Consider the following 14,410-nt stretch of genomic DNA (forward strand, 5'->3'; position numbering starts at 1 on the left):
ATAAAAATATAGGATGCCAAGTTGACTTTTTAAAAATAAATTTATTTATTTATTTATGGCTGTGTTGGGTCTTCGTTGCTGCGCGCGGGCTTTCTCTACTTGTGGTGAGTGGGGGCTACTCTTCATTGTGGTGTGCGAACTTCTCATAGTGGTGGCTTCTCTCGTTGCGGAGCACGGGCTCTAGGCGTGCAGGCTTCAGTAGTTGTGGCACGCGGGCTCTAGGGCGCAGGTTCAGTAGTTGTGGCACACAGGCTTAGCTGCTCCGCAGCATGTGGGATCTTCCCGGACAAGGGCTCGAACCCGTGTCCCCTGAATTGGTAGGCGGATTCTTAACCACTGTGCCACCAGGGAAGCCCCCCGAGTTGACTTTGAGTTTCTGATAAACAAAAACTAATTTAAAAATGATATTTAGCTCTAATTAGTCATTGTTTATATGAAATTCAAATTAAAGTAGGTATCTTGTATTTTGATCTGGCAGCCTTACATTGGGGTCATGAATGAGCAGAAGGTGAGGTATTGGAAGAAGGACCAAAAAGACCATTTTTGAAGTTTGGTGATGGAGGGAGGGTGGGATAAACTGGAGGGTCTATACTGTTGTGAAGGGTTCTCTTAGTAGCGAAGAACTAACCCACGTTATCAGAGATCGTCTGACATACACCCATGGTGGGTGTGTGTGGGCTAACATTTCACATTTTGGGAGCTGATGGGATGAAGAAAAAAATTTGAGCAGTAATTGGATCCAGTGACCCCAGAGCATCTCTTTGTGGCAATTAAAACCAAACCACACACGACTCCTAAGACTTTGTCCCAAGCTATGAACTTAGAGTCACCTGCATGGGACCACTTACTAAAAATGTCCTTACATGGTGGTCTGGACTTGCTCCCCTCTGGTTTTCACAGATGTGAAGACTTGTCTGTTGTGCCCTGTTGAGAGGTTCACGAGGAGACTCGGGGCGGCAGCACAGGTTGGGCACGGGGGCTGCACAGCGGACAGATGACCACTGGCTGCCTCTGAGGAGAGGGCACTCTACACGTAGCTGATGACCATGGAATCTCCTTTGGAAGCAAATAACTTAGAGGGTGTGTGGACTGAGTCTGGGAGGACCCGACAGCTCCATGGGCCTGAATTCAACCCCAAGATGCAGATTTTTGTGACTGATGCAGAACTGAGAGGTACAGTCACTGCATTGGGCCAGGGGACAGTTGGGGAGGGTACCCAAGACAATATTGCCTCGGAACCCAAGGATGAGTCTGGGACTCAGCCAAAGACACCTCTGCACCTCTGTTCATTCCTTTACTCCCGCCTTGAGGTGGGAGAATGGTTTGGGTTGCCGTCCTTTCCCATCTAGTGGACTCTCTGCTCTTGAAGGTCGAGCTCAGCTGTGAGCACACAGGCAGGATGCCGAGTGTTGAGTCAGCTGACCATGGTGCCTATTCCAGCTCCATCACTAGACCTGCACTGCAAACTTTGACTTGTATCTTAGCTACAGGTCCATTCTGCAGATCCTTTATGTGACATAGGGGTCGTAAGAATACTTAACTCATAGGGCTATTGTGAGAATTAACTGGAATCCCGTAGCCCTTTGTATGCAAATCAAATATCTGTCATTGTAATTATTTCTTTAGGTAATGATCACTCTTAGTAGACAGGGGGGTCCTTTAAGACAGGGTCCATTTTGTTTTTTGTTTTTATTTTTATATCCCAAGTACTTACTTAATATCTAGTACACAACAAAGTCCTTAATACTGTTGGTTAAGTAAAATCAGATCACACTTCTCCGGCTGGGATTTCCAGAAATTAAGTTGTCAGAGTCGGCAAGAAACCCTGAGGAGTTAGCAAAATGACTGTCCTTCCGGTTACTTCCTCTCCATCCTGCGGGCCCTGAAATCATAACGCTGTGCAAACCTGTGTGATGTGAAGAGCGGTTTCTGCTTCTGTGCTTGTCTAGACAGAAGAATTCTCGAGCCACCTTCAGCTGCCTTCAGCCTGCGTCGTCTGACTGCTGGTGCGTTAAACAGCTCCACTCTGACAGTGTGTTGTACAATGAACTGATAAGCTGTTTTTGTCTCCTGTTGACCCAGCCTCACAGATAATTCCACGACTTTTAGACCAAACAAATGGTGGACTTGATAGGGTAAAATTCAGTCAACTGTTTAAAAAACTTTAAACAGCTGATTGCCTCAAATTTGATTTTGATCTAGTTGTGTTTACCCTGCTTTACAAAGTTAAAGCCTGTGTGGTCTATAAAAACTTAAGGTCTCCTAGAATGTGTCGACTAGATCACAACAGTTATTTTACAGGAATGCAACATGAAATCAGTGAGCACCAAGTGTTGTGAGGGTGATGGTGATGGTGATGAAATATATGAGACTGAGTAGGACCCTAGGCACAAAAGCCTTTCCGGGCACACAAGCCTTCCTGTGTCCGCCATTTCTTGATTACAGGAAATAGGCTTCACTCAGCCTCCAGAACCTTCCCTGAGTTCCAATGGGCAGGTTCAAACAGTTGCTAATCAGGGAAGGGAGGGGATGCAGAGACAAGGGAGGAGCGGTCAGGAAACAATAGTGCAGCCTTAGGGCAGGGTCCTGGTTCCCCTCAAGGGATACACATAACAATGTCTTTGGGCTGTTTTGCAGATACCAAAACCCCCAACAGATGGGACAAGTTAACTGTACCCTGCCCATAAGCACCTAGACCCCAGACCAGTTGGAACCAGAAGGTTAATGATGCCGACTCCCAATTACCTCACCACCAACCAATCAAAAGAATGTCCGTGAACTGACCACGCCCTACTCCTTGAGCACTCACTACCCACTCCAGGGCAGGACACACAGTTTTGAGGGCATTAGCACACTGTGGCCCCCTTTGCCTGGCAAAGCAATAAAGCTATTCTTTCCTCTTTCACTCAAAACTCTGTCTCTGAGATTTAATTAGGTGTAGGTATACGGAGGCCAGGTTTAGCATCATATAGGAACACATTTTGGGGGAAGAAAAGAAAATATCATGAAATTAAATTAAGAAAGTCAATAATTTTTCTTTAACATATTACTTCTGGAGACTCACCTGTTATCTTTGAAGATATTTTTTTCCCTAAGATTCCGTTGAAGACGATTTAATGGATTGCTTGGCTGGTTAAGCTGACCAACTCTAAGGCAAAGTTCTACAAAGCGGTCAGGGGTCCAGATGGAACCGACGGAAAGAGGAACCAGACGCTTCCACGAGAGATGCAGGAATTAATGCTTTTGACGTGTTGCATCGTACTTGAAATGATTTGGCAATTGGACAACAGCGCACTTAAACAGCAGCAGAAAAGCAACCTTCCATTTGATTCTTATTGAGATTTATTGTTTTTAATAATGCCACTTTTCAGAAGTATAGTCATGTGCTCACTTAGACAAGCTGACAAAGTGAAAACTTGTACGTGATGCAAAGTACCCATTGAGCCGGAGATTAAGACACAAATGGTGTGGTGACAAGTCAAGTGCCCCCAGCAGATGACAAACCCCACCTCCCTTCCTGCGATCTGGCTCCCCGTCTTGCCCCGTAGAACCCACAATGAATATCTGGCAAAACACAGAACACAGGTGGCTGCCGACTGACATGAAAAGTAAATTTTATTAAACATGTTTACATACATGAGTTGGAAGTTCATTTAAAAGCACAGGGGAGTGTTAAGACAAGTGGTCAAAATAGAAAGATACTACCCAATTAGAATCAGTTGATTGTTGGCCACTAAGACAGAACGGAATCTAGTAGAAGTACACCAATGCTTCAGTCCTTCCTGCTCAGCATGGTGACCAGTGGTCAATCTGTGCCCTGGGAACGATGGGCAGGTCGTTCTGGCGTGTGTAAATAATAAATAATTCACTTGGTGCAGGCAGTATGTCTATGGATTAAAATCTATGTGTACACAGTGTCTACATGTGTTACAGCCCCACAGGAGGAGTCTACACCAAAATATTTATTAGAAGGAATTTGGTCCATACTACATCACGTTTTCCAGAGGGTAAAAAATAAAGTCCATCTATAGACATTTCACTCCCGACTCACATACTGAGTCTGGCTGAAACCTGTAAAATGTCTATAACAAAAAATGGATGGCTTAGATTTCTTGGTTATTTCAGTAGAGTAATTAACAAGCAAACTGTACAAGTACATGCAACATACAAGCTGGCCTATGTGGAACTAACATACATTATTAAATAACCTTTTGTTTCTTTTCTTCACTTTTTCTTTCTTTCTTTTCTTTTTTTTTTTTTACAAAACGTGCATGCAGCTTTGAACAGTTCCAAGTCATGCTGCTCTATCTGTGAAATCACAAAAGTGGAGGGACCCATAAAAGGAGGGAGAAGATCTCAACGCACCTGCAGAACCTGCAGTTGGTAGCACATATACAGAAGGTCACAAGGGAATTCAAGGCCGAGAAAAACTCAGATGAAGAAAATGCAAATTGAAATTGGACTTTGTTTCATTTCCCGCCCCCCCCCAAAAGTAAGATACTTTGCATTAAAAAAATCAAGCTTTGTGCTTGCATCGATCTCAAAGAAATGTAAATTAAAATTGGATAAAAAACATTCGTTTAGTGCAGAATATTTTGACTGGAATTTCCAGTGGAATATTAGCCCATACCATGCTCTTTCCGGGACAGGTGGTGTGTCTACACTGAGACATGGCTGAGGAGCCCAGGCATTGCTCAAAGTGTCTGAGGCTCAAGTCCATTTCTAGTCACCATTTTGGGAAGTCAAACATATGGTTTGTATACATGAGCATATACTTGTCTTTTTTTTTTTTTTTGGATGTCAGGAAGGAAATGGCATTACCAGGAGTGTTTCCAAGGTACCCTGATGCTGTTAGTTTAGCTCCTAGCACTAGCTGCAGACTCGATTCTGTAAAAGTATTCCATGCAAAACAGTGGAAAACATAAACTAAGGTTTTAGAATGCAAACAGATATGCGCTTCATTCAAAAAAAGTGATGCTGTGGTTGTCTGTTTTTGGAAGATAACGTTTTGTTTTCTGGGTTTCTACACATAAAACCTTGAAGGATTATAAAGCGAAAGCTAGTGAAACCCTGCATTGACCTCATCTTGTCTTGTTGTACACACTCTGAGGAGATGCTACAGAGACTGCTTCAGCCCTTTTTTTTGGTGCTTTTGGAAAAAGAAAGGAAGGGTCTCTGTAAATATCACTAGGCCTGTCTGTCACGACACAGCCAAACACGAGTGGAAATAACAAATACAGTGAAAACCAAACCGAAACAAATCAAGAAAACGAAATCAACAAATGATACACAAATAAACAAAACTTGTCAACCCCAGGGAAATAACACTGCTTGTGGTTTGTGCAAAAAACCGGTACAATACAGCTTTTCACAGAGTGAGAGTTTCCAGTTCAATTTGGGATGTGTGTGTGTGTGTGTGAATTTGCAGTTTCCCCTCTCTCATTTGTCAGAAGCATCAGTGATTCTCACTAGCACATTGACTTCCTGTATTTGATAACTGCCTTGTTCTGTCATGTGAAGCCAGGTTTTAAACAACGATAGGGACGTATTATTGAAACACGACTACCAGCAAAACACAAGTTGATTGTCTGTCTCCAACCATTCTTTCGATCATGAAATATCTTGGTTCAGATTATTATCCTGAAGGTAGAGTCTTACTGGTGTGAGTTCATTAGGACCGGATGCAGGGGGGGCCGGTGGAACTTTCCAGAGATGATTGGGAAGCCCGGCGGGTCAGGGGGGTGAGCGTGGGTTCAACCAGTGATGACGGGGGGAACAGCTTGTACCAGCCGATGACCATGCTGGAAAGATCCAGTTCCTCCAACAAGATCTGGGCCACGCCCATAAAGCATTTGTGATCCATCCTGCCGTAGTCTCCCCAGACAATCACCTGCAGAGACAGACAACTGCAGTAAAGCCCGAGCTTCTCTCCTTCATGTGTGAACAGTTTAAAGCAAACTATTCTGTAAAAGTGAGCCAGTGAGGGAAGCGGGGGAAGTGAATATAACTAAGACCAAGGAGGTATAGTAATAAAAAGGTACTATCCTTCAGGTACTCCGAGAGACACTTCACCAGGAGTTTTAGATGTGACGGAACGCAAATCACGTTTCCCTGGTCAATGAGGGTGTTGTCTACGTAAACCATGTTAAAAATAAATACACAAGTTTATGTATATATAAATTCAAAACCGTCTTTAGCAACTACGATCTAGTAAGCAAAGTGCAGGGTCACAGAGATATACAAATGAAAATGTGTGCAAGCTAGGAGGGCGAAACAACCCAACTCCCTGTACCATGGCGTGCGTGGATGGTGGAGTATGAGCAAAGGATGAGGATATTCATTAAATTTCTTTTATATTATGGACTTGTTAGTGAAGGGGCAAGTTGAACAGTAATTGTAAGCTGGTGCCCTTGAGGACTTGCCTGACAATTCTGACTTGATCAGAAGGTTAATAAGTCAGTGATCTCACTGACGATTACCACCTTCTGTCTCCTTTTGGTGTCAGGGATGATTTCCATTACACTTGCTCCAGGTTCTGTTTCCAACCCTTTAATCCCCAGTGGAGGTTCCCAAATGAACTCACTCAACTGCTTTACACAGGCAGGGATGGTGAATCTTCCCTTTTCAATTTACTGAGTAACCTTGCCAAGTTATTTAATCTCTGTGACCCTCAGACATAATCTTTAAAATGGGAATAATTGGAGTCAAAACATTTAGAAAAGGAAGCACCTAACAAGGCACCTGACATTCAACCCGTCCTGAATGTTTTCTGGTCCTTTCCTTTCTTCCTCTTTGAATCCCATGTCTCGCTCAATAAACTAGTATTGGCATTGGTTGTCCTGATTATCTATCTATCAATTATCTATCTATCTATCTATCATCTATTTATCTATCTACCTAGGAGAGGAAATGGATGGGAAATAGAGCAGAAGTAAAAGGAGAGGATGGAGAGAAGGAAGAAAAGGAGAGTGAAAGTTAAAATCTTGTTTTCCATTAGAACCAAAAGATATTTTGATAGTATATATTACTTATATTGTAAATGAACAATTTGGACTTTATTCTCTTCCTGTTGGACCAGCTCTTCAATGTTGATATGGATAATGGGCCTGTTACAGTGCAAAAAGTCAAACCAGCTATGACTGACCTGAAGGACTTTACCCTGTGGACTTTCGTCAAAAACCAGGGACTGTTGATACAATGGGTCAAGGGTCTTTCGTGCAATTCTTGTCTTCTTTTTGGCTATGCAGGCCCCGTTCTCCAAAAGATACACTTTGACGTATGGAGCTGAACAAAGGTAACATTAACAGATAAGAAGTTAATCCTTCAAGTTAAATTGTTTTTATTAGAGAATGCTTCCTTAGACAAATAGAGATGCTTGTTGAAAGTTTCCCATTGATTATTTAAACCATTTAAAATTTTCAGTGTTCCATAAATTCTATCCCTTAAAACCCATATGTTACCACTAACGCCATTTTCCTCTTTTGAAGTAAATGCATGCAGTAAATGCAGTTATCCTAAGATTCTGACTGACTTGGTTTATGGCTGGCAATACAAAAGAGGTTTATATCTTAAAGCACATTTTATATCTAAAAGCTCATCCTTTTTGTGATTAGAACTGAATTTTTATCCCGCATTTATAAATGGGCAGAAAAAAAAATAACTGACACAGCTAAGAAGCCATCATAACTAAACTTTGTCTTAATACAAGACTCTTCCTAATATTTCCTGACAGAGTAACTGTGCAAGGAAAACCCAGATCCACTTTTATGATCTGCTTTTCTTTGTTGTTCCTTTTTTTTTTTTTTTTTTGCGGTACGCGGGCCTCTCACCGCTGTGGCCCCTCCCGCCGCGGAGCACAGGCTCCGGAGATCCGCTTTTCTTTGATCCACAATGAAAGAACATAGAAAAGCTGCCTTGTTAATCAATCAGATAATGAAAAAATAGAGCATGTGAAATTCAAATGCAGCAAATGTTTTGAGTTTTTGCCCATGTAAGACTCTCTTGTCCAAACAGCAACACCTCTCCTTACCAGGTGTGGATTTGGAACCAGGCTTTTGCGTGAGGCTTCGTGCTCTAATCACTTCAACTTCTAATTGGCCTTTTTTATCCTCCATTCCAATTTGTATATCACCTGTGAGTGGAGGAAGCAAAATGTTTCAGCTTCTTTGCAGTTACATGCAGTTAAAAAAATAGAGGTCCATAAGAGACTCCAAATTTCATGATCTTCATAAATAACTAATATTTTGAGCTCCCCCATACCATTTTCTTTCCCTACCTCCAAATCAGGTTTTGAAACGTTTCTCTTCATTTTTCTGGTGCTAATCTAACTTACGGGAGTCTCATACTGGTTTACAAATTACTTAACTGCAACAATACTGAAGTATTTAAGTGATTCTTGTACTCTAATAAAGATTTCTTATCCTTTATGTCATCTATTATATAATACTTCTTAATAAAAAGTACAATTATCTGTGTTTCCATTATCTAGAGAAAACCTCCATTAATATTTTGGTAAATATCCTAGCAATTTCACAAGTTTATTCATTCTTTCCTCCTTCTTCCCTTCCTTTCCTCCCTCCCTCCCTCCCTCCCTCCCTTCCTTCCTTCTTTCCTTACCTCTCTATCACTATATCTATGTATCAATCTATCCATCTCTGTCTCTCTAACTATACGTGTATCTATGTATCTATCTATGCATCTATGTATCTATGTATCTATCTATCTATCTATCCACCATGACCATATATCCTCAAGTTATTGACTGTATGAACCACTGAATGGGCATGTCATTACCTATTTAACCAGATCCCTCTGGATGGAAATACAGGTTATCTACATTGCTGTCATCATAAACAGCATTAGAATGAACAGCTTTATAAAGAATTTTTGCACCCTTGGTCAATTATTTCTTGAGCATAAATTCCCAGATTTTAAATTGTTAGGTCTAATTGAATGGACATTTAAAAATGCCACGTATATTGCCAACATCCTTTAGAAAGGTTGTGCCAGTTTGTACTGTGACCAGAAGAATCTGTCTTTCCCATTTCCCACAGCCCACTAATACTGTTATGAGCAACATGCCTAGTTTTTGCCAATCTGACATTCAAAAAGTTATAAGTAGAATTTCTTTGATTATTAGGGAGGTTGAACATATTTCTAAATATTTTCAATTTTTATTCCTTCTTTTGTATTGCCTGTTTATGTCCTTTACCTATTTTTATAAGATGCTCAACTTTTTCTGAACGATACGATACTTTATCCCCGAAAACATTAAATATAATTATTTCTAAGTTGTTGCTTTTTTTGTTTTTGTTTTTTTGCGCGGGCCTCTCACTGTTGTGGCCTCTCCCGTTGCGGAGCACAAGCTCCGGACGCGCAGGCTCAGCGGCCATGGCTCACGGGCCCAGCCGCTCCGCGGCATGTGGGATCTTCCCGGACCAGGGCACGAACCCGCGTCTGCTGCATTGGCAGGTGGACTCTCAATGACTGCGCCACCAGGGAAGCCCTCTAAGTTGTTTTTAGTTGGTTGGATCATCTGTACTTTCTCGGTTGTGAACTCCTTTTACTTGCCTGGTCCATTGATCAATGTTGTGGTTCTGAATTGTTTATTAGCTTATCGTTTACTGTTTATAATAATTCTGTTTCAGACCTTAGCTCCTGGATTCTTGGGTTTTTGTTTTTGTTTTAATCACATACACACATAGTTTAAAGAGTCAAACTGTTCTCTAAGACTTGTTATTAGTATAAAATATTCCCGGCCTTTCTCTCAACCTCTTGCCTTCCAAAGGTCACTGTTTTCAAAATTCTCAGTATTTTAACTGATTTATTTTTTACTTTTTGGCATTTGCATCCCTATCTCTAAATACCGTACATATATTTTCCTTTTTTCTTCAGTTTTAGATATCATTATTGACCCCCAATTTTGCTCTCTCTCACTGCTTCCTACCCCCACCATATACTTGACATTTTCTGTCATCTTCTTCTCCCAATATTAATATTTATATTACGATTAGGCAACATTATTTGTAGCCGAGTGAACTGGAGTACCATGATTACTTCTCATTTCTTAGACTCTCTTCTTTCCTACACCCACTAAGTGTCTTTTAAAAAGCCCTTGCTGACATTTTTATGGATGTATCACTGATTCAACCCCTTACTCTCTCCTGGTTGTTTATCTCTTCCATAAAATCAAGTATATCAGGTGTTCTATAGATTTTGTCTTATGAATCTGACATGCTATCGATACAGCTTGGACAGGTTGCTTATAAAGCCCGTTGCAGCTGTTTTATTACATTTTCCTTCACTACCGTCCTGGGTATCCCACCCATTGCTCTCTTGTGCGGAAGCATTTATTTACTGGATGTCATATTCCTCTTTTTTAGTTCACAATTTGTACATTCACTTAGTTCATTTTGTTGAAGTATATCCTCCAATAGCTTTCCGAGCAATGTTGGGTATAAGGAAAATGTTTTGAGACCATTCCTGTCTGAATATGTATTTATTCTAGCCTCATACTTACTTGGTGATTTGACTGGCAATTTTAGTCTTCATTGGAAATCAATTGTTACTCAGAATTTCGAAGGCCATGCTCATCTTCTGGATTCCAGTATTATTATTATTATTATTATTTTTTTTGCGGTACGCGGGCCTCTCACTGTTGCGACCTCTCCCGTTGCGGAGCACAAGCTCCGGACGCGCAGGCTCAGCGGCCATGGCTCACGGGCCCAGCCGCTCCACGGCATGTGGGATCTTCCCGGACCGGGGCACGAACCGTGTCCCCCTGCATCAGCAGGTGGACTCTCAACCACTGCGCCACCAGGGAAGCCCCCAGTATTATTATTGAAGAGTCTAATGAGAAGCAGAGTTTTGATAGTCTGCATAAAATTATTTTTCCTCTTAGGAAACTTGTGGGGTGTTCTATCAACCTCTGGTGCTGTAAAATCTCACGATGATGTCTTTGTGTTGACCTATTCTCATGCGTTTTGCTGACTACTCTACGGGTTCTTTCAAGCTGGAATCTCATGTTCTTCAGGAAATACCTATTTCACATGTTGCATACAATTTTCTCCATTTATCGTCTTTTTAAACTTTACATATGGCATATTTTGCTAGTAGACGTTTATCTGGCTTTGGTCTGGAAGTTCTTTCCCACTCCAAGAGTATAGAAACATTAATTTAAGCGATTTCAGTATTTTCCAGTGTCTTTCTACACCCCGTTTCTCCTTTACAATTGAGTCCAAATTTAAAAAAAAATCAATTAATTTGTTTTAGGCTGCGTTGGGTCTTCGTTGCTGCGTGCGGGCTTTCTCTAGTTGCAGCGAGCAGGGGCTACTCCTCGTTGCGGTGCGCGGGCTTCTCATTGCGGTGGCTTCTCTTGTTGCAGAGCACGGGCTGTAGGCGTGCGGGCTTCGGTAGTTGTGGCTTGCGGGCTCTAGAGCGCAGGCTCAGTAGTTGTGGCGCATGGGCTTAGCTGCTCTGCGGCATGTGGAATCTTCCCGGACCAGGGCTCGAACCTGTGTCCCCTGCACTGGCAGGCAGATTCTCAACCACCGTGCCACCAGGGAAGCCCCCCAAGCATTATTTTTTTTAAGTTCTGAAGTAGGGAGGTAATTTCATTAATATTTTTTTGCATAGCTAGACACTTATGCCAATCTCCTTGATTGAATAATCCATCATTTTTTCCGTGCTATAAAATTCTACCCTTCTCCTACATTTGGACTTACTATAGACTCTCTGTCTTAACAGAATTTTGATAATTCAGAGATTAATGACTAACTTTATTCATTTGCATATCTCAAGTTAGAAAAATGCATTAGAAATTAGAATAGTCATTTGAAACCAGCAACACCTGAGCTAAAATGTTGCTTCTCTCTTGTATTACTATTATGCTACTTTATTATATTATTATAATTTTTTTATTATGCTACTTTAGATGATCTTATCAAGCATGAAACATCAGTTTAACTACAGAAAAAAATTATTCTTACCCATTGCAGGGGTGGCGAGGGTTTGGCGGCCAACAAGCTGGGCGGGTCCCAGTCCATCGAGAAAATCACTGAATTGACTATCCGCTCCTAGTCTCACTCCAGGAAATATTAAGCTATTACCAAAAGGACAAAAATCAAGACATTAGATCTTCTAGAATTCTTTTCATTAGTTTCCATTAGATGACGAGTTCTGGTCATGAATCAAACAGTACTTAGGCAATCGGTTTACTTACTGATTCTTTGCATTTCCTCTGAACCAAGCCCACGAAGCCCAGCACTGATTGCAAAAAGGTCTAAACTATCAATTTAAGACCTGATGTTGTTACATAGTATTGAGCAGAGTTCCCTGTGCTATACAGTAGGTCCTTGTTAGTTATCCATTTTAAATATAGCAGTGTGTACATGTCAATCCCAAACTACCAGTTATCCCTCCCCTGCCTCCCTCCCTAAGTTCACCTGAAACTAACACAACATTGTTAATCAACTATACTCCAATAAAAAATAAAAAGTTTAAAAAAAGACCTGATGTTCTGTTCAGGAGAGCTCAGTTACAGTTTTTAATGTAGTAATTTTTCTGCACACTTTACAAATACAAATCCCTACGTAAATGTATCACTGACGTAAGATACAAGGTGCAAAATTTTATGTCATGAACTAATACATAAATAATTGCTCATGAGCATTAAGTAACATTAATGCTAAACGTTAAGAAATGGCTAATAATTTCTTGAATAAATATAGCATAGTACAAATTCTTATTTACAAATCAAAATGTTTAATTTCTTCGTTTTTGAAAGAATTAAAATTTCATATTACCTGAGATTTTTATTTAATTCAAATGGAAATGAATTGGTTAACGTAGGTCTATTTCTCACAACACCAGGACTGCTTGGAGCCCCAGGCTACAGGCTCTCCCAGAGCAGTGACTGTGCTCTTGTTTACTGACATCTCCTGGGTAACAAGAACCAGGCTTGTTACACAGTTGGATTTCAATAAGTATTCTTTTGAATAAACAGGTTTCTATAAGGATTGATTGTTTCCAGTGTGCTTTCACACACATTATTTCTTCACAATCAAAGGAATTAGGGTATTAATTATTATCCCATCTGGAGACTATAAAATAAATCTATGAGAGGTTAAGTGGCTTATTCATGGTAAATATTATTAGGTTTGTTAATTTTTACTTTTTAAAAATTTTTATTGGAGTAGAGTTGATTTACAATGTTGTGTTAGTTTCAGGTGTACAGCAAAGTGGATCAGTTATACATACACGTATATCCACTCTTTTTTAGATTCTTTTCCCATGCAGGCCATTACAGAGTATTGAGTAGAGTTCCCTGTGCTAGACAGTAGGTCCTTCTTAGTTATCTATTGCATATACAGTAGTGTGTATATGCCAATCCCAATCTAGATTCGTTAACTTTTATATCCGAAAATAGTGTCTCTAGTTTTCTAGTTGTAGATTGCTTCATAATACTTCAGCAAATATTGGTACTTTGTCAGCAAGTTTAACTACATAACATCATGCCTGCTGATTTTTGTTCTTGGCTGTATCTTGCTGGGAGGATGTATATCACTCATTGGAGCAAATAAAGGGATTCACTAGTTTTAGGAATGGGAAAGCCTAGCATGAACATTAACTTGGCAGAATGTACTTCGTTTTCTGAACAGAATAGAAAAATGCCAGTAAAATAAATCGTTCATACTAATTGGTAAAAGATATCTGAATGGTAATAAATAATTACGGAAAACTTGTACATGGTCAATCCCCAAGTAACCCACTGTAGGATACTAATTACTTGTTATCTATCACCTTAGTAAAAGTTCAATTTTACCAGAAAAATTCTCAAGCATAGGAAAATGCAGGTTTTGTGCAAGATCTAGATGAAATGGTAAAAATCATGTCAAGTAACCAAAACAAAAATCTAGTTATATTTTTTCAAAATTAATTAATTTCAGGATTAAGTAAAATTCTTTAATCAGAAAGCAGATAGCTCCTGGGCTTTTTTTCCTAAGGTAAAAATGAATTTGTGATGTTTTAAAAACAAGAAGCTTGAAATTGCTATTATGAGAACGTTAGACTTGACAACAACTTAGAGCCCAAAACAGTTTGGAGAAAAGTAGGAATACGGGCAATCAGTTCCACACCTCTAAGTTTTAATTCAGATTTTGGTAGCTGGGCCAGACAATGAATTTCCCATATGAAAGAATCCATTCAATGTGGCATTTCTACAATAAACATCCGGTCATGGTCAGTTTATTCACGTTCACCCGCCCATTTCTTCATCCCTTTGAAATGTCTGTGTGACCAGGTGCAGAGGTGTGTCCGTGTCCATGTGTGTGTGTGTGTGCGTGTGTGTGTGTGTGTGTGTGTGTGTGTGTGTGTGTGTGTGTGTGTGTTTTAGAGAGAGAGGTCTGTGTGT

The 14,410-nt window shown here is 40.4% G+C and overlaps 1 protein-coding gene across 1 annotated transcript in view; it reads right to left on the reverse strand.

The window, feature by feature from the left end:
- Positions 1–5,671: 5,671 nt before the first annotated feature.
- Positions 5,672–14,410, reverse strand: part of RIMS1 (regulating synaptic membrane exocytosis 1) — a 395,670-nt gene continuing 386,931 nt past the window's right edge. The window contains 4 exon segments of the mRNA XM_024731859.1: positions 5,672–5,890; positions 7,145–7,284; positions 8,030–8,131; positions 11,988–12,100. Of these exon segments, the coding sequence (XP_024587627.1) occupies positions 5,672–5,890; positions 7,145–7,284; positions 8,030–8,131; positions 11,988–12,100 (574 nt within the window).

Source organism: Neophocaena asiaeorientalis, unplaced genomic scaffold (genome assembly GCF_003031525.2).
Source record: "Neophocaena asiaeorientalis asiaeorientalis breed wild unplaced genomic scaffold, Neophocaena_asiaeorientalis_V1.1 scaffold450, whole genome shotgun sequence".
In the NCBI taxonomy this organism is placed as follows: domain Eukaryota; kingdom Metazoa; phylum Chordata; class Mammalia; order Artiodactyla; family Phocoenidae; genus Neophocaena; species Neophocaena asiaeorientalis.